The sequence below is a fragment of the Caloenas nicobarica genome, chromosome Z (assembly GCF_036013445.1).
Source record: "Caloenas nicobarica isolate bCalNic1 chromosome Z, bCalNic1.hap1, whole genome shotgun sequence".
Classification (NCBI taxonomy): Eukaryota; Metazoa; Chordata; class Aves; order Columbiformes; family Columbidae; genus Caloenas; species Caloenas nicobarica.
Window position 1 is genome coordinate 44,926,920 of NC_088284.1, and position 21,533 is coordinate 44,948,452.

The 21,533-nt window shown below is 44.8% G+C and overlaps 1 protein-coding gene across 4 annotated transcripts in view; it reads right to left on the reverse strand.

The window, feature by feature from the left end:
• The window catches only part of PSD3 (pleckstrin and Sec7 domain containing 3), a 118,062-nt gene that overhangs the window by 32,869 nt on the left and 63,660 nt on the right, over positions 1–21,533 (reverse strand). For all 4 annotated transcript variants that reach the window (XM_065657917.1, XM_065657915.1, XM_065657916.1 and 1 more), the window contains one exon: positions 8,889–8,932. In XM_065657917.1, coding sequence (XP_065513989.1) covers positions 8,889–8,932 — 44 coding nt within the window. The remainder of the gene's footprint in view (positions 1–8,888; positions 8,933–21,533) is intronic.

A 21,533-nucleotide genomic window follows, 5' to 3' on the forward strand; every position in this document is an offset into this window, starting at 1 on the left:
AGAGGAAGCAAACTTTTACCTGAAGACCTAATTCCTTCAAGAGAGAGCAGTCTTTGCATCTTTCAGCCACTCCAGAACAGAGAGATCCACAAAAAACTTTTTGTTGGTCAAAGCAATAAGGATTTCTTCATATATGCTCCCAATTGAAAACATGCAGGAATTTCTGTCAATTTTGATTGTCCCCATCCTTCCTGTGTCTACCACATTTATGAGCTGCTGGCAAGCCTGGATCATTGTGTGATGCTTGTTTCTTAGATGCATGTCCATTCCAGGAACAAATTCATAGAATCATAGAATAGTCTGGGTTGGAAGGGACCTTCAGGGGTCATCTAGTCCAACCCCCGTGCTCTCAACCAAAGTCTGTGGTACCTAATCCAGACCAAAATCTCTCATGGGGCACAAGCACTGGGGCTAATTTGTCACACAGAAGTGCCTTGTGAATTCTGGGATTTCAGCCAAGGACACAGTGGATTCCTCCCTGTCAGCAGAGACTTACTGCAGTAAATGGCTTAGCACTTTTTTTCTCGGAATAAGCTATCTCCTTTGGAGCTAGGGGAATGAATCTTATACTGATCAACTGTCCTGTGGGAATGTACCAGTGCCCTTATCCAACCAGCCGCAAGCAGTGTGGTGAGCAGTCCTGGGGATCCTGGACACCACTAGTGCTGGCGGCAATGCTCTCAAACTCTGCATCTCTGGGGCAGCTATTAAACAGGAATTCTTCAAAAGACAAATGCAGGCAGGGCAGACGTGGACAAAATGGCACCTGCTGTCAAGGCTGCTGGTAACACTGAACAAACCTTTAATTGATACTTTAATCTGTCATTGCAAATGGACATCCTTGAGACTCAGAAGCCTCAGGCACTTGTGACAACTGAGTGCTCTGACAACATGCATTAGGTCAAGATGCATGACCCGGTCTGTAAGATGCAATTAAGGGAACCAGAGAGGCAAGGGGGACTCATTACAGGGAATGAGAAATGGATGAACAGCTGAGAAAACAGAACTAAAATGAGCCTCTATGACCTTCTGATCTTGAATATGAAACACCAGTGGAAATAAAACCAAGACATCTGGGACTTACTTCTTCAAATGGGTGGGTGTACTCTTCAAGGCATAAAGAACTGGATGGAGGGCCGGGCGCAAAGAGTTGTGAATGGAGTCAGATCCATTTGGCGGCCAGTAACGAGTGGTGTTCCCCAGGGCTCAGTACTGGGGCCAGTTCTGTTTGATTTCTTTATCAATGATCTGGATGAGGGGATTGAGCGCACCCTTAGTAAGTCTGCAGATGACACCAAACTGGATGGGAGTGTTGGTCTGCTGAAGGGTAAGAAGGCCATACAGATGAATCTGGACTGGCTGGATTGTTGGGCAGAGGCCAATTGCATGAGGTTCAACAATTGCATGAGGTTCAACAAGGCCAAGTGCTGGGTCCTGCACTTGGGTCACAACAATCCCAGGCAGCGCTACAGGCTTGGAGAAGAGTGGCTGGAAAGCTGCCTGGCAGAAAGGGATCTGGAGGTGTTGATTGATAGCCAGCTGGATATGAGCCAGCAGTGTGCCCAGGTGGCCAAAAAGGCCAACAGCATCCTGGTTTGTATCAAGAATAGTGTGGCCAGCAGGACTAGAGAAGTGACTGTGCCACTGTACTTATGTTGGTGAGGCCCTACCTTGAATCCTGTGTTCAGTTTGGGGCCTTTCATCATAAGAATGACATTGAAATACTAGAGAGAGTGCAGAGGAGGGCAACGAAGCTGGTGATGGGGCTGGAGCACAAGTCTTACGAGGAGTGGCTGAGGGAACTGGGGCTGTTTAGCCTGGAGAAAAGGAGGCTGAGAGGAGACTTTACTGCTGTCTACATCCATCTGCCTGAAAGGAGGTTGTAGCATGGAGGGTGTTGGTCTCTTTCCCAAGCAGCAAGTGATAGGACAAGAGGAAATGGCCTCAAGTTGTGCCAGGGGAGGTTTAGATTGGATATTAGGAAAAAATTCTTCACTGAAAGGGTTGTCAGGCATTGGAACAGGTTGCCCAGGGAAGTGGTGGAGTCACCATCCCTGGAGGTGTTTAAAAGGTGTTTAGACAAGTTTCTTAGGGACATGGTTTACTGTTAGAATTAGGTTATGGTTGGACTCGATGATCCTTGAGGGTCTCTTCCAACTGAAATGATTCTATGATTCTATTAAATACTCCATGTTGCTTCGGTGGTGAAGCATAAGATGAAAGCAGGACAATTGAGAGGAATTTCAAAGTAGCAAAACAGTTCAGATACTAGCCTCTGCTGACATACCCTCCAAACTTGGCTGAATAGATAGGCCCTGGATAAACTTTATCAAAGATCTAACAGTATGAGCTTACTCCTCACCAGCCTTTAGGGTACATTGCAAGAAAGAAGAACTGCAGAAAATTCAGCTAGTCTCTGGATACACAGACCTGAAAAGTGACCTTTGTTTGAAAGCCTAGCCTGTGCCAGGAGCAACTACTCCCCCATCCTCAGATGGCTTTCACAGATGATTCAAGTCCTGTAACATTCCCAGCATCAAGGCCTCCAGTCATGAGACAGTAAGAGTCACAAGGTGGTGTCCCTGCACAGGTATGTTCAGTCATGATCTAGTGTCACACAGGCAGAGCTCAGGTCCTTGCCACAGGCAGGCTCAGAGCCTCTCCCTGCCCTTTGGTACACAAAATAGTACAATCCTTGTGCCTTTAGGGAAAAAAAACCCACGCTGATTCCAACACACCTTTCAGCAGCAAAACATCATCATGGTTTGCAGAAGTCTTAAGAGATCTTCTGAAGCCTTTGATCAGCAGAGGAAGATCATTCCTGGCCCTGGGTCTGCAAGTGATTCCTCTGTTGACACCTGATGACTGTAAGGGCCTCACAGCTGTGAAACCTCTTGTAGGTCCCACTTGGCATCCACAGAAACTAGGACCTACTAATGTCTGCACTGCAGGGTACTGGTGACTGGAAAAGGCTACCATCTGTAGAGCTTCTCCAAGACTCTGCTTATGGCACATCATATTTGCAAGGCTTCCCAAAGCAAGGAGATTCCATTCCACCTCCCTTAGCTTACCTTTTTGGAAAAGGACCTGCAGGCAGAGCAGTAACCAGGGCACCAGCTGCCCATGGGAACTAGCACACCAAGCCAGGACCTGCTTGTTCTATCATTTGAAGACTCAGCATTGAAACAGCAACGTTTTCCTTCCCAAATGCGTGATTGCTGACTACGAAAAAGAGTTTGTCTCTTATTCTTAAACATGCAGATTTGAAAAACATGCAAAAATGTAGATGTTGCCATTTTGGTGAAGAAATACATTTTTGCCTCTCCCCAAAAAGACCCTATACAAGCAAATTCTATTTTTGTCTTCTGGAAAAAAACAAACAAACAAAAACCAACCAAACAAAAAAGCCACAACAAAAAACCCACCACCATCCGGTTCCCTCAGTAACAAAAACATTTCTGTATGTTCTGTGGTCTGATTTGAGGCTCTGCCTTGAAAAACTTTGAAGTCACTAAGCTGGAAAGACAGGGTCAGGCCTTCATTTTAAAAAGTCTGCTTCATCTCTGCATTTGTTCAACCAGAAAATTTACATGACATGGCAATATCAGTTGGGACTGGAATAAAAAAAATATTCAGATTCATAACATACAACTATATGAATCTGTGGAACTGATAGCATCTGTATTAGAAAATTGACTTGAGAAACCAGTGGAGAAAAGTTTTAGCATCTTTCCCAATGTAGGAGAGAAGAGAGGAAAGCCAGGTGATTACTGCCTGACTCCTCTCTAAAACCAATCATGAAGTTGCAAACAGGAAATATCCTGGAACTTGGGAGACAAAGAGTTAATTACAAGAGGGAGAGATTTCTCAGTTTGACCTAGAAAAAGGTGAGCTTCAGCGCAGATGTCTTTATAACCACCGTGGCCTCCGCGTCACAGTTTGCCGCAGGAAACACAGAAAGGATTTGGCAGTGGCCCTTTCTCACCATCACTGTCTCAAAGACCTATTTTGGTTTGGCTGCAAGATGATTTTTCAGTGCAGTGCAGAAAAACAACAAAGAACACACCATGTCTATGCCTAAACTTCTCTGGAATTAAAACTATCATCGGCTAGTCAAAAATCCAAGTGATTCTCCTGAAAACCACACTGTCCTGCTGAGACAAAGCTTCAAGGATACAACTGGCTCTAATGCAGCCATTGTTTTTTTGCAATTTTTTAAGCAGCGCTTTGGGATTTCACATGCTAATTTTAGATCACCATTCAACCTATTTTAAGATGATGATTTTATTATTATTGTCACCTTGAACAGGCAATAGACAAAATACTACAAACAATGGAGAATAACAACATTCACCACGTTTCCATGTAGACATCATGCAAACAAAATATATTTAGCTCTGGTGCCTTTGAAATCAAATTAATTTTTCCTCTTCAGCTTAAAGCTGATGATGATCGGTGAAAAAGCCCAAGTATGACAAACAGCTACAAAACCTGGGCCATAATATTATAGACAATGGGACTGAAGGGATGTTAAGGGTTCAGCTAATCCATCTCTTTACCTGTAAGGCTGGATTCACCCTCCTTAACTCATTCTGGACAGAACAACCAGGTCACAAAAATTTCCAGTGAAAGCACTTCCATAGCTCATGCAGGCAAACATACGACCTGGTTTAAAAGGCTTATGGCCAGAAAGCTTTTTTAAATGTTGAAACCAAACTTGCCTTGTTTCAAACACAATCCACATTGGGTGTGAAGAATAACTCACATTCGTGTCCTCTGTGACAGCCTTTACACACCCTAAAAAATACACTCAGGTCCCTGTCCTCAGTGCTACCTTTTCCCACTAAATAAACCCAACTCTTTTAATCCCACCACTCATTTTCACAGGATCTTTAATTCAATTCATCTTACAGGTGATGTAAAGGTTTCAGAACAAGAGTTTATCATTTGAGTATGAAAAAATCTCATGGAAATATCAAGTCTCTCAGGGAAATTTAAGCAGCATGAAAAATTATTACACAATTATTAGGACTATGTGCACTCCTGGGGTGGTTCCTGTGACCTCAGCACACTGAAAACAGGATGCATTGGACTAACTGGATGAAACAGTATGTGGCTTCAGTGCAGTCAGTAGGAACTTCTGCCAAAGACTTCAGCGAGGTTTGGTCACTGCTTAATGCTTCACTTGCTGCTCAAAGAAATGAACCACAGTCCATCAAACAGAGAGATCTAGAACTGTAAGCAGTAGAGAGGAAATATGGAATGGGACAAAAGATATAATAATAATATTTCTGGTGGTTAGTTTTCCCGTACTACTCTTCTCCTTTCTTCCAGGACATTGAATAAGAAGGCGCGCAAGAGGAAATGGCAAGCCAAGTAAATGGCATAATGTTTTCTGGCAGTTCTATTGTGAAAAGTAACGAAAAAATTCGGTGTGTACAGTGCAGAGTAGGAGTATGCATTCAGGATCCCACATTCACCAGTTCAGGGTAAATTCCAGGTCAGATCTGTTTATTTTACAGATCATAGTATGTGATTCACTTTTAACCTTTTGGAGAACTTGTATCTGGAACTACTGCAGAAAAACAACTTCAATGCAATTCTCTCTTCCAGAGCTGTACTCATGCTTCCCTGTTCAACAAATGATAAATGAATATTCCTGCTGAAAGTCTCTGGAGCACATCGGCTGATCAAGGCGCCACTTCTCTTGACTACAAATTTTGAGTTAATGGTAGTGTTTTCTTTCTGTGGGCTTTGGATCAGCCTGTAGTTCCACTGGAAAAGGAGAGCAAACCTTTTAGGATGATGACACACCTAACTCACAACTAGTAAGATAAAGATCATGTAGCAGTCTTCCCCATCTTACGCTTTGCTGTTATCCTCTCCTGTCTATGGACTTATTGCCAGCCATTAATAACCAAACAATGTACTGCCAGAGCAGCTCTTGAACTGTTGCTTAGCTCATAAGAGAGAGTCTTAGATCCTCAAAGGGATTCTGGCTGGAGGAAAGGCATTCCTTCAACATGCCAGCATCGTGAGGGAGCTTATGCTGGGTTTTGCAGCCCTATTTCCACCTTTGCCTTACATCCCACTTCTTCCCCTCCTGACTGCATCAGGGAAGCAAAGGGATGCTCCTTGGAAAGGAGAGAGGATCTTCCTCAGTCCCATCACCACAAAATCAACCATGTCTCCTTCCTATCCACCTTTCTCTGCAGATCACAACAGCAGAGCAAGAAAGTGATGTGCCTCCTTGCTCTAGCTCAGGCAGTCCTGGGGCTCCTCAGGGCAATTAGTTTACAGGAACCACACATCTCTGTAAAAGTGAGGAGAGACGTCTCCACACTTCCTCTTTATGACAGCACTCTCAGCCCTATAGGTAAAGGCACAACTTCTTTGACTATGTCTAGAATGAGCTCTGCTTCTTAGCATGGAAAGTAATTGTCACATCGGTCTCAGCAATCTGTCTGAGTTTCAGATTGAAATGGACAATTGGCCACTTTGAGAATTCTGCTGGGAGAAGGTAGCTTTACACCCACATACCAAAATCTTATTTAAGGGGATTCCGATTTCTCCCTCTCCCAGCCTGCTTGCAATTTTCCCCCAAACAATTTATTACCAAGGGACATGGACTGGACTGTGGAAATGCCAAAACAGCTACTACCTATACAGGAACAAGCTAACTCATAAATCACCTTGACTAAAGCTCACAGCAGCAGAGCTGGGCATGAGCCAGCTCCCACCTGGATGCTGCCCAAGTGTATTAGATATGGTGTGGTCCCTTGGCAAGAGCTGGAAGAAAATTCCGACATTGAGAAAGTTACAAAATTGATTCTGCTATTTCTAAAGAACCTGTGAGAGAGTGCCTTGCAAACAGCTCTGGTGTTGTGGTACTTATATGACAACCTTGAAGCACTTCCCCCATCCCAATTAAAACAAAGAATAATGTTATGCCTTAAACATCTAGTTTTTGATACTTTGGGTGGAACAGATAGATGGCAGTGGAGGCACTTTGTCTTTTCTTTCCCGAGTTTTTGTGCAATTAACAGTGCTGCTGTGAAGGCCTCAAGGCCTAATTGGCACGACAGAGATGAACCATCTGTCGGACAACCAACAACCAGAAGAAACACAAACCAACAGCTACCCCTTACGGGCAAAACAACTCACTTCTGGTCAGTACTGTGAACTTTTCCCTAGTTTGAAGACCCCAGACCCATTTCCAGAAGAGTCTTCCTAATTAGCATGAAGAGCAAACAGAGGGAGGAGACTAACCACCCTCTCCTATCTCGCATGTAAGTGCACTGGGTTATAAAACAATGTCACGCATGACATGAAGTGGTGGCGTGTACCGAAATCTTCAACAAGTCCACCCCCCTTCAGAGGATGTCACAGGACTGATTGATCTGTGGAGCAGTGACACCTCACTCTCTCTCTGATATCTTAATTTTCCTTCTCCCTCCCTCTTTTCCTTCTTCTTGACCATATAAAGGTAATATCGTCATAAGTTCTGCTGCTAAAGTCGTTAAGTTTTGTGATATAATAACATACTTTTGCCAAGTCACTAAACGCTGCAATTTGTATTCCACCAAGTGCTTGTAGTAAATTCATAACTGAATTGGACCTTTGGAGTGATTGTCTGTCATTCACTTTGCATTATCATGCAGAAATACTCAGAGTTAACTCACACCTGATCTCACCTGGTGAGACAGGGCACATGTCACCTTCAGAGTTAACTCATCTCTAATCCCACCTGGTGGGACAGGACAAGGTACAACTCACACAGCATAGTCCAGGTCCAAGACACAGTCTAGGGAAATGTCTCCCACCGTGCTTTTTATGACGGTCATCAGAGATGGCACTTCTTGGTCATGCCCTTTAGCAGCAGCCCTTCCTCACTACCCTGACATTATCTAACACACTTCTGGACAGAGGCTGCAATCTCAGTTGGGACCAGCAGCCCTTGCAAGGTTGCACACCCTGACAAGAAATTAATTTGCAGATGATGAACTTAAAACAAGGGAGATCAGAAGCCAATGGGCCTGCAAGACCTATGGCAGTTGTTAGGACTTCTAGCACAAAAGGTGCAGGAGCATGCATCCTAGATATGCATTGTTCTCAAGAAGGTGAAGTTCTGGATATGTAAATCCAGGCAGGTAAATATCTTGTACAGCCAAAACAGACAAAAGGCATCACTCTCTTATTTTACACCAAAATCCACTGTTTTACAAGTGTCAAAATATAATTCAGACCCTTCTACTCTTTGCTGGCATACCTAGGCAACATGAAACCTAAGCACAGAGAACTGTCAATTTAATATGATCAGAAACTGAAGCTCCTTCTTGTCTGCAGTATTTCTGCAGTTAACAAGTGTTAGCCTGTTGAAAGTAGCTAAGGATGGGGGAATATCAGACTTTGTCCAATTTATCATCTTTCATATTAGGTTGTTGTCAAGTTATCCACAGTTTGTCAGGGGACAAACCAAGACAATAAACCAACAGCAGGAAACTCAATCCAAGACCTGTGTTTCTATTCAGTGCTGCTGACACAATGTACTGAAAGATACAGGGAGAAGTCAACTTTTGTTTTATTTATGCAGTCATAGAACAACGGAGGATTTAATTTCTCTCTTTTCAGACTGAAGTTTCCTACTAAATGAAACGTCCTCTTTCCTTACAAATGCAGTTGGCTCCTATCATTAACAACTCTCCTTGCTGGAGAAACAGATGAGGCAGTATTGCCAGGTCATTCACTAAGAGAAAAGTAAACGCATTACGTACACTGGCTGTCTTCTACAGGCTTTGGAGCCTGCTCAGACGGTGACATAGGACCTATAAACAGATTACTACACAGGTACAATTTCTAAACTCCTAATTTCTACACAGTATACTTACACTGCCCATTCCAGCTTCTCATTCTTGATTGAATTGTAGAGGGCCTGCAAAGGAAGAGAAATGAGATGGGTTTATTGTTTGACCTCTGCTACACATACGTATATATGCTGAGGAAAACCACGTAACCAATACTAGCAAGTGAGCTGTTTCTGATCAAGGAAGTACCATATCTGCTCATGGTAACAGGAAAGCCTTGAGCAGAAATCTCATCTAAGAAAAAAACATCAGAATGCAGTGGTTGAGATTACAGTCATTTTCGCAAGCAGGTTTTTGGGTTTTGTGGTTTGTTTTTATTTTATTTATTTTAAATAACACTGGTAAGTCTGCAATAGACACAAGATTACAGCCTTGAAATTCAAGGTCCAATTTAATTCCTGACAGTCAGTGAGATTTTTTTTGTCACTGACTTTAATGGGGCCATATGAGCTTACCTGTAAAACTACACCAGAATAGCTATCCAAAGCCCCTGAGCCTCATAGACACCTGAATGTATTCCCACTCACAGATCCAAACATAAATACATTCCATTCCAAGTGCAAAACAGAAAACAAATGATAAGCAGTTTTCTGCTTGAGGATCAATGTATTCAACTGCTGCTTCCTAATATCATGACTTCTTTCAATTCATAGGAAAGACGCCAGTAGGTTTGACACCAAAGATCACAATTCTGTTGTTGATATCAGCCTGCAAAGAAAAGGGTCTGGAGGTTGACTTAAGCCTGGGTGTATATCAGACAGCTAGGATGGATTTGTTATGAGAGGGAGTAGGTACATCACTTGGATAAGCATGTCTGATTTCAGCCCTCCAGTAGCTGATGCATACAATGGATAATTGCCTGCTATTACTACAAGCTAATGGTGTTCTTCAAATAGGCCACTTGACTCAAGTGAAGTATTTTGGTATGGAATGTCCCTGATTCTCACACTTATAATCCATATTTGTAATTTACCTTATATACATAGCTAGATTTACTCCCTCTGGCACATAACTCCTACACAGCTTCAAAATATGTTAACGTGTAGAACTGTTGATGCACATGATTACCAAAAAGTAGCACGTCAAGTATGAACAAGCCTGAAAATCACATACTATAATAACTATGACATGCTTAACAGAAATATTAGCATTTAAATAGCCCTAGCTCTGACCCAAAACCAAAAATAATTCTGAAAACTGAAGAGTTAAGGCTAGTCTTGTGCATATGCCACAGCCAAACTTGCAATGAGAATCCCATGAGCACATCCCACTGCTCATCCTGTGATCCACTGGCTCCTTTCTGAATCTTGCATGGTCTATTTGAAGATGGTTAATACTCAGCTCTGTGAAATTCTGGCTCAACTGAACCATGCACAAGCAGGTCAAACATACTGGTACAACTTGCCTCACGCTGACATTACACATGCAGCAACTTTTAGTCACGCTGCACTGTGAAAGTAGGTTTCTCAGAGCAACAGAAAACATAGGACCATCAGGAGGAACCATCTTACACTCTACTTATACTAAGCTACGAGACAGAGGTCCCGACCAGTAACAGAGCTTTGCTGTGCTACTCACAGCAATATGATTAAATATTTCCAACTCTGGAGTTTTCACTGTCTATTTCACTATATCTCATCTTCTCCAAATCCATACAAGGAGCTCTGATCCACAGGCAAGGCAGCAATGGTGAAGGAAAGTGTATTACTGTCAGTTTGCAGGCATTTCACTTAACTTTCAGGTGAGACCTATCAAGAGCTTTTAAGACCACCCTGCAGGAAGAAAGTAGCAAAAGGGCTAACATTTCTTCTACCATGCAGCCAGCAGTCCAGCAGAATCATATGCATCTCCATTTTTCTGCACAAGCTGATGCTGACACTGATTCCCTGGGAACAACCAATATTTTCCATTAGAAGACACTATGTTTCTAACTATTTGACCTAAGTCCCCCTCTTATTCTTTGACTTGTCCTTTTCTTTCTGTTGTTAAAATATTCACTTACATGTTGAGCCAGGCAACTACTTCCAAATATAAGACAAAGAGGCTGCACTTTTTTCACCAGTTGCCTCCCCATTTTTTCAGAAGCAGTATTTTTTTTTTCCCTAGCTGGTTGGATGAGCTTTTGAAATGCAGCAAAAACCTGGCCTGGGGCATGAGAAATGCCTTTGCTGTTCTCTGGCCCAAATGACTACAAAATTGGGTCACAACCTCTGAAAAATGAATACCTGGCCTGTGCAGTACTGTTTTTTACAGGATTGTGCTGCTAAGGAAGATTCATGAGATCACTACAGCCAAAGAGCAGAACACACAAAAGCAGCACTCCAGATTGGTGTGGGAACAACAAATGCCCCAGGCTTTTGCCTTGTGGAAAGTGACGTTTTTGTCCTGATCTTTACTAATGAGCAAGACTCCATCTTTCTTCTTTCGGGAGTTAACAGTCATATGGCACACATCAGAGGAAGGACACAGTGTCCCCCATGGAGCATCAAATACAGCCTCTCAGAACATCTCTGCTATTTACAAAAATGAAACAAAACCATAGAGAGGATCCACAGCCCGGACAGCTGTACACAGGGCATGTTCAGTGTGTCTGCCAAGCATGTTCAGTGAGACCTCAGCGAGCAGACTTCTCAAGGGACTGAAATACACGAGTTCTCCTGCCTGCCCCCCGACCCACCTCTCTGGCAGAGACAGCTGCGCACTCACCGCCGGACTCACCAGCCTGTTAGAGCTGCTTTATGTTCCTCCTCCAAAGCAATTTACGCTTTAACTTTTCCTGATGTCTACTGGGCTCTTGCATGATCTGGAGAAAAAAAATTTCATACTCCCATGTTTTGCAATCAGTAGCAGACATGTACAGCCCAGCACCTGCTCTATCATTTATTTCATGGCTGTTTCCCAAGGCCCTGATTCAGATAGCAGCTCTTTTCAGCAGACATTTCTCCAGAGTATGATTAAATCAAACAAACTTGTAGACAAGCACTTAAATGCTTCACTAAAATGCAACAAGGCTGATCAGAGATTACAGTGGGGACATGACTTTCACTGTACTTAACTAGCTGCAAGTACAGGTTTTACTAACTCATGCTTTCTCTCTGCGAAAAAAAAAAAAAAAAAGCTCTGATTTAAAGTGCTCTTACAGTCTGACAACAGTCACGGCTTCTTACCTGCTAGCCTTGGAAGTGCTTGGCAAACTTGCTATCTAAGCCAGAAAACTGGAGGCTGGACAACAGCAGGGAATGCCAGAATGATACTGAACGGGTCTCATCTTCCAAACTGGACCAATACCACTTGAAAAGGGGGGAGACTTTCTATCTCTCTTGGCACCCAAGGCTATTGTAGACAGGATCCAAAGTCCCAGATACAGACTACTCAGCAGTGTCCGACTTCACTGCTTCAACTCTTAAGCCGTATTACCCAGACTACAAAAACCTACTCCCTACAGCTTTCCCCTTTCTGAGAATTGCTGATCTCTGGGTCCACCACGCCTGAGGCCCAGCACTGCTCTAAGCTCCCTGGAGAAACAAATGCAGTTTTGAAGGGAGAATAAAAGAAATAAACTGCTGCATAAAACAGAAGGTTACATCCTAGACACCTTCTTTTTTTTAACTCCAATGCTCTTTCCTACAGCTCTGACCTGACCCTTAGCAGACTGCAGCGTAAAAAAAAACAATGCAATTTGTTATGTGTTGGTGGGATTTGTTTGTCTTTGTTCACAAACTAGGCAAGAAACTTACTCTTCGATTTTTAAGTGGAAGCCTGTAACTCTGTTAGAAGCTGCTGAACTCCATCCCCATTTTCCCTTTGGTAAGCAGACAGGTCAACTAAAAATCCAGATTTCATAAAGTCTCACCAGCTGGTACTTTTATTCCAATTGAGAAGAGAATCAAAACTATGCAGGGAGTGCTTCTGAAAACTTCTGTTTATTTTACAAAGCTGCCGAGAAATAAAGGTCACTCACTATCCTCACCTCCCTCAAAACCTTGTCACATGCATGAACCATTGGACCCATTTAAATGGGCTGCCCTAGGCACCTGACGACTATGCTGTGAGTAAGCCGCTGCATGCAGAAGCGGCGAACAAAAGGCACAACCAGGTGTGCACACAGGGACAAAGACATAATGAACTACCTCGATACTCATCTCTGTAAATCCTCTAGGTAACAAGGGGACACAGGGTCCCAAAGCCTGGCCAGCAGGATGCAAGATGCTGAAGAGGTCCCGGGACACTGTGCAAACCTCTCCCTCGAAAGGCAACATAAAAGCCTGCCAGGAGGGAAAGAAATCTACCACAGGTATTTCTTACATCTGCCCTATGCACAAAAGAGAAGGAGCCAGAAATGCCTGCCCTGAACAGGTAAACAGGGAAAATCAAAACCAAACTCAGAGAGCTAGCAGGGTTGACCCAGACTTTTCCAGTTTTTGTTTCCCTGGTTCTCTGCTCACACCCAGTTCCAGCCTCATTTCTGAAGTCATCATTAGGGGAAGGACCATCTGACCATCATAGGAGACACCCTGGGTGGCTTCTGCAGGCCCCAGGACAGGGATGCACTTGTTCTCTCTGACCCACATCCCTGCAGCTACTGTCAGAATAAGCCCTGCCTAAGGACATTTCTTCTTCACCTCCAGCTGGTAGCAGAACAGTCAATCCCAGGCAGCCAAGGAAGCCCCAGTCACATCTCTGGGCAAAGACATGCTCAGTCATTGCAGTCAGAAGTATTCGATCAGAAGTTCAGCATCTCTCCCAGTCATTCAGCACTGGTCCACTAGCTCTGCCTTTGGGACCACGGCAGTCAGCCAGGCACCAGCCCCAGCTCCCACCATATGGGTTTTATTAGTAGGAAAAACAACAAAAAGAGCAGAATCTTACAAAAATAAAATAAAACAGGTTACGGACGCAACAGATACCAGACATCGCAGGTATCGGCATGCAGTTCCAACAGGTGTTAATGCATTCTTTGGAGCAGGGTGTGTCTCTGTGTCTTCGCCTTCTGCCAGCTTTAGACGGGGTGTGACACACCACTGCTGCTTTGCTTTTTAGGTGATTACGTGAAGGCTGACCCTCCCCAAGAACTCTTGCTTGCATGCACATACACACTATTTCACCATCTCCTATTTGCCACCCTCCCCCAAAATCCAGATCTTGAAATTTTCTCCGGTCCTTACGCACAGGATCTGTAACACCTGCTGAGGCCAGGATAGGGGCTCTGATCACTGGGTGCTTGTAGCTCTTTGACAGGCTCAAAATAGGCATGCCCCTCACGTCTCACACATTTTGCTCCTTCTGACAAGGATGCAGCAAGGATGCCAGGGTAGCACCCCAAGAAGCTCATGGGTTAGTGGCATGGCATATCTGCTAATATCACTCTCAATTTCAAATTCCACTGGTTTGTACAACAAATGTTATTCTAACAAGCCAGCATACATTATTCATAAAACAGCACAGAGCTGTTCAGCAGCATATGGATCCGATGAATGTTGTTTTGGTGTGGGTGGAGATAGGGTTGATAGGAATGTTTTAGGGGGAAGGAAAGGAGATCATTTCACCCAGGGAATTTCAAGTGCGTCACCAACTGGAGGAGAACATTTCTAAGAGAAACTCCTCTGTTAAAAATCTGGTTTGTATGGAGAAGGGGGGAGGGGGAGAAAGAAAAAAGATTGTGCCAGATATATCATCATGAAACAGAAAACAATGGTTAGCTGGGGCTCCTGAGAGCCAACAAATTAATGCCACACAAGAAATGCATCCTCTGTAAAACTGATACATGCAGTTTGCTAGGTAAGATTTGTTCTGTACTTGCTGGGGTGTTGCATCAGTGCTATTGGTGATAGCTGCATTCAGTGCAGCATACTGAATTATTACAGGTGAAGAGAGAAAAGGCTAGAGAAGTGTTTCTTGACAGTGGAGCACCTACACAGCCTATTTCAGGAATTGTTTTATTGGCCCTGTGCATCTGCAGGCAGGACAGGCATGGGCACTGTGCAGTTCACTCCACAGCTGCAGGAAAACAGTTTGTCAAGAGGAGAGACTGCTGACCAGGCTGGGTCACACAGACAACCCTAAGGTCCTCTGACTCACCTTGCATGCAGCCTGAGTTTGAGCCTATTCTACAGGGAACAACGGTACAACAATTCACAGTATCCTTTTCACAGGTTCTCCTGCTGGCCTGAGGCTGTGATACCTGCCTGTAATACACACCCAAGATGCATCACATGGTGGAGCCCGTGTACGTACAGGTGCATGTGTGTATATGTCTGCACAGAAGCACTATCTGATGTTTTTCAAGAAGACAGGTCCTTGGGCAACCTAGCTTGTTTGATGCTGGCAGCAGGCAGACCTCATATGCAGGCACCATGTTGGTGCTTTGTTCATACTCTCTAGAGCATGAGGGTATATAATACTGTCTAGCTCAGCAAAATCGGCCAAGTCACACTAAGTGCAAAGTACATTTCTGAGGCACAAATAGGTTAAATCTGTCTCCTGCCCTAAGTCAGCTGAAGCGGTCACAGAAACAGGTCTTGAGCATTGCAATTATTTTGTATGGGGAGCAGACAATATACAAGGTAGTCCAAACACAAAGGTGGAAACACACCCACAGAAATATGGAAGAGGCCAAGTCTATAAATCAAGTCCTGCTTGAGACTGAGGGGATCTACACAACACCACTGTTCAGAACGCCCAGACTAGAACTGAAGACATTTCATGAGAGGTGATGTGTAAGCACACACACAGACTTACACTCATAAAAAGACCTCTTTTGCTACACTACACATCGGCAACTACTTCCAGGTCCCTTCCACCAACACAACAGTACGGAAGACATAAAGCTCAAATATAAGTCAGTTCTCTAAATCATTGACATCTTAGCAAAATAGGACAGGCAGACAAAAAGCAGAAGGGGGAAGAGGCATATGGAAAGAGTAGGGCCAACTCACTGAGCTAGGCAGGAGAAGAAGTGGGTACCTATCTCTCACATAACAACCTACAGCACTCAGGAGGCAGAAATGTGAATCCCACAGAGGGATGAACACAGTGCATTCATTACTGCAGTAGCTAACTAATTGTGTCAGACACCATCCCTGGGAGAAAGTCCCTGCACTGAGGACATTACACCGTGGACACAAAGCCTGGAGAGAGGACAGAGGTAGAGAGATTAAGCAATGCACCCAATGTCAAAAGACCCAACTTTCCACCATCTTCAGAGTCTTTCCACATAAATCCTCCCACTGAATACCATGCAATTATTCCCATGCCTAGGGTGAAAGTGATCACAAGAGCAGGATCCCAGAGCACCTGCAAGACACAGCTTTTACTTTGGCATTTGCTGGAGTAGCAGATACTGCATCAGCAACAGCTCGAGAACAGTGGTCATGCTATTGCCTTGCAATAACCTTAGCAGTATGCTATTTCTTAGTTATGGTCAATAAGGCAAGAATAAAATAATGTATTTATTTCTATTTGTATTACTCTGTGATTAAAGCTCTGCAGCTGAGGCCCTGAAATAACATACGACCTGTAATCCGGGAGACAGAAACTACTAGGAACTACTGTGCAGCATTAGGATCTTTTCACCACAGCAGATCCCTCAGGATAAATGAGATTCAGGGAGGGGACAGTATAGGAACATCCATGCATGTGTCTGCTTGTTTGCATTCACATAGCCACAAGACAAGGTTAAATGCCTGTGGCTGATGCTCTGAAATATTTTAGCCTCATTCAACACACCTTTGCAAATGGTTACATCTTCTAATCCCAAGGCAGAATCAATTTGCAGCAGGAATGAAATTCCAGGCATATTTGGTCACTGCGTAAAGTTCATCCAACCCTTGGAGACACAGAGTACCTTTGCGAGGGAGACAGCTATTAAAGGTCTTGCCATGGGTTCCCAGGTGCCTCTCAGTTATTGAGCAGGAGGGAGGAATGAGGAAAGAAGAGATACTGCATGGAGGGGGGGTTGTTTGCCTAGGAACCGATCAACTGGGCTGGGCTGGAAGAAAAGATGCTGCACACAGCCACTGTAGCAGCTGGCCATAGCCTGCACTATCAACCGCTACAATACACTAAAGTATTCCTATAAACACACAATTCATGCCTTCCTAATAAATACCCGACAGCAATATTTAATTATGCATGCAAAACAATGTTTACCTAGCATCCACACCTACTAAACGACAGAACTGTAGAGGAGAAGAAAAAAAAAATTCTACAGAAAATCATTCCCATTAAACAGATAATCCCAAGGACATCACTTGCCAACTCCAGCACCTTTCCCAAGAGCAGAGCTCCAATTAGCATTCTCACTAGCAAGTTTTCACTGTTTCCTATTGCGCCAAGCTTAGTGACAAGACTCAATCACTATTATACACCAGGCCTTTTTCCTTCAAGTCTCTCCTCAAACCTAGAGATTTTTTTCTGACCTGACAACAATTGTGGGATCACTGCAGACCATCCAGAGCCCTTAATTCCTGCAGAGCGTAACCTTTTCAACACCACCACCTTCACTCCTATCCAAGAGAAACACAATGAATATTTGGTTATTTACCTTGCTTTCTTTAGTAGAAAACTCAGAGGAATTGGAGATTTTCATAGATTTTGACCGATGGGACTGCCGCCAGAGAGATTCTTCTCGGGAGTACTTCACCGAACCTGTGGCTCTCACCCGGACTTTGCTGGTGCTCTGAACACTGTTAACTCCAATCATTTCCAAAAATGAGTGTACGGGATGGGGAAGAAGAAAGCTAAGGGCACTTCCCAATCCCCTGCAGAGGAATTGGAAAAGGTTATGTCTGGAGAGCCCAGGCTCAAGCAATCAGTGTTTGCTTAAAGCGCACTAGGCTGTTTTCTCCAGCATCTTCAGGCACACTGTTTCAAGCCAGCCTGATTGTTCCAGGCATTGCTCACGTCACTGGACAGGGTGAAAAAAAAGAAAAAAAAAGAAAAAAAAAAAAAAAGAACAGGCTGATAGAAACTCCTCCCCTGCTCCACTCCCCTCTCCAGCATCAACTCCCCCTTCATACACACATCAACAGCGAGAGAGAGAGAGAGGTGGAGAGAAAGATGCTGGAACAAATGCCAGCAGATCAAGCAAGAGATCCATTTTCAGTTCACACAGCCACACTTCCCTGCCTGCAACAGTCTGCCATGCTCATTACTGACTGCAATAACAAAGGACACTGTAGAAAGAGTCTTCAATCACCTGCCAGCTACAGGCTTCTGGATGTGAGAAATACCGATGGATTCCCAAAGCACTGGAGAAACGAGTGAAAGCCTGCAGCACCAGAACAAAGTCATAGCAAGCCCCAGAGAGATGCCCCAGCAAATTTCCACAACTCTAAGCATTTGCACTCATTAGCCAGAGTCCTTGGGGTGCCTTTCCAGGGGCAAAGGAGAGCAAGACTTTCACACCTTCACACTCAAAAAGGGGCTTACGGGAAGAGAGATTACTTTCCCAAGATGACCAGTGTAAACCAGTGGAAGAGCTGTGAGCACACAGCTGGGGACCCATCTGCAGCTTCGGCACCCAGGAGGGCTGTAGTCAGGCCCTCCGCGCGCAAGCCGCATGGCCTGGCAGCCGGCCCCGCCAGCAGCACCTTGTTCCTCCCCTGAAGTGAAACCCACATCACCCAGCGACAGGAGGGCCACTGACGTGCCCACGCAGGCGGGAGGCACTGCTGCAACTCATGCGAGCCTGGCCTCGTGGGTCAGGCACACTCCTGGTGCCTGGAGCCGCCCTCCCCCATGCAGGGGGTGAGGGGCGGCCGGTGCCAAGGGCAGCTGGGCTCTTACCAGGGGTGGATATGCTATATGAGGGAAAAGGGAGCTGTTTACCTCAATGTTGCAAAAGCACCATCATTTCTGGCTCCTGGAGACCCAGAGCGCAGCAGACTGTGCATTGCCATGGCAACCTGCTCCGATGAGAGAGAGAGAGCGCTCAGCTCTGCTCAGCATGGGGTCATGGCAGCTGTGGGCACACACTGGGGCAGGTGGAGCAGCTTGTGCAAGTGCCAAGGCAGAAGTGGATGAAGGGGACATCGTCCCCAACTCAGAGGAGGAAAACAGCTTGTGCTAAGGGACCACAAGGAGGTGGAAGACTGTGTGGTATGGGGACCTCGCCATGGGCTAACACCATGTTCGGCAACCTGCCCTATGCTGCAAGCCCGCCAGGCAGGACAAGGCCAGCAGCAGCGGGGTTGCAGTCTGGGAGGACATGAGACCCTCTTCTCCCACGCCCAAAATGACACACAGGGAGCTGCAAGTCTATGGAAAAGGCAGGGATGAGGGCTCGCTGCTGTGGCACGCCAAAGTGAACATCCAGTGCAGCTGAAACACATAAGGCAGCTGAAAGCTGGGTGAAGGGGCTCCAGCCCTCACTCACACCTGAGTCCTGTTCAGTGTCAGCCGAGCCATGTGGAGGCAGAGCAAGAGCTTGTTCACCCTATGTCACAGGTGCGACTGCATCCAGGAGTAGATAAGAAGCAGATGAATTTAGTAGGTTCTTCCCCTGGTTACACCTTTCCAGTCTCTTGCAATCAAGGATTTACATCCTTAGCAAACAAATGGCTAGACAGCTACATGAGGGTCCTAGGTGCTTTTCTGCTCATAAAAGACACTGCTGCCTCTCTATTCTGTACCAGCCCCTCGGTCAGCAGTCACCCTTCGCTTGTGTCATCTCCAAGGATGCTACAGGTGCAAATCCTTCCCACAGATTACAACAGGTACAGACCATGCTAAAGGACAATGGTCAGTGAAACAGGGAAAAGGGAACCTAAATATAAATGTAAACACTGTCCCTGGGGTGAGAAACTTCTGATTCCCCACATATCCTGCCTCTTGTCTGTCCTTGAGGTACAGACTTCTTTCCGCCCGGCAAACAAGCAAAATGCATATTCATTTCCACAGCAGTCAGGTCTAGCAAGTGCACCCCTGCCTCACGCATTAAGATCAAATCCCAGATGTGGTCCAGCCTTACACAAACCTGTTATTTCTAGGGGGTACCTGAAGGTACAGAGGATCCCCCTTTTCCCTAGCAACAAGCAATTGCACACTCTAAGTTACTTGTGCCACTTCCCAGGAAAGGTTTTATGTTACTTAACCCATCTGAAATTATTCAATGCTACTGGAAAAACTTTTCAAAGAAAATCTCTTCTTAGAGGAAATTTTCGCTGCAATCAAACAGCTCCAGATGAGCTAAGCAGCAGGTCGACGTGCTACGTAAATGGCCACAAATCACCCGCTATCCTAGCAGCCCCCCGCCTAGCAGATTATTCTTGCTCTCAGATTTATAAGGCCGCCTCCCCAAGCACGCTCAACACATCTGAAAAAAATATATTCCCTAAATATCACATGCAAACCTAGGCCAAAGTGAATTACACAGAGCAATTTTTATTATTAAACACAAGCTAGACTGAATCACTGAAGCATTTCTCTTCTGTTGCCCACAGCACAGCACCATCACTGCTGCCTAAGTGCAGCAGTTCTCCACCTAGCACCCTCTAAACTGAGGTTAGCAGATCCTCAGACAGGACAGGAACCTTTATTCACAAGGGAACAGGTCTGGTTCAGCTCTAACCAACCAGCAGTTCAAAATGCCGAGCTGCATCTTGTTCATTTTTTTTTTTCCAGTGGAGTATGGAAAGTACTTCTTAGCTCACACTCTCAGAGAGAGCCTCATGAGATCATGTTTTTGAAGCCTTATACATCTTCAGCTCAAATTTCATCAGTGCCCCTGATTTTCATCTGCAAGTGATAATACAATCTTGTAGTCCTGACTGAGCCAGTAGCCTTTCGTACACGGTGACTGTTTTCTTCTGGGGAAAGACTACTCTTCAACATTAGAGAAGTCCCACCATTTCAGAAACTAGCATGCGCGCAGGATTGATTTCTGTCTGTAACTGAGCAACGGGGATTTCTAAAGGAGAAGTGAGTTGTGAACATAAATAGAGGGACAGAAGGGATTTTTTTAAACAGCAGCTGAAATGGCTGTGCAAAACCAGAAAAAAAAAGTTGTCCACACCAAGGGAACCCTCTAGGTGTGTTGAGAAGACACGACCTTTCCCTTGATGAGAGAGGTCAGCAAAGAGGTGGTGGGAAGGGGCAGAATGCAGATATTCAGTAAGTATTTGGTCTGAACAGCCCAGTGACACCACTGGCATGACCAAAAGGATGGTCACCATATTAATGGACCTTCCCCATCAGCACCTCTAAGGAGCAAACCATGAACCAGAAAGAGAATTTGAAACTTTGGGCCAAAACAGATACAGGAGGGGAAAACCAGAGTCCCTACTATTCCTTCATCTCATCCTTTTAAAGCCACCTAAAAGCTTTCCATCTGTCACAGGCACTACAGCAGACTATATCGCCCATAGAGGAATCAGGCTGCCATTCCAACCTACTGTGCAATGACCTCCTTCCCATCTCTTCCTCCCACCAGTCAAATTTCCCTGGGAAGCCAAATATACTCAGTCCTTGCCTGGTTCTCCTAACATCATTTCAGCAAATCAACAACACAACAAGAAAAACTGTGGAATTCAAAGTGAAATTCATTACTGGCTTTTAGGCATCAAACCCAAACACCACATTATTGTATCTGAGGAATCTGATGTCCTCACACAAAGCCTCAAGAATCCATTAGCATCATTTAAGCCTGATCCCAGTGACAAAAATACCACC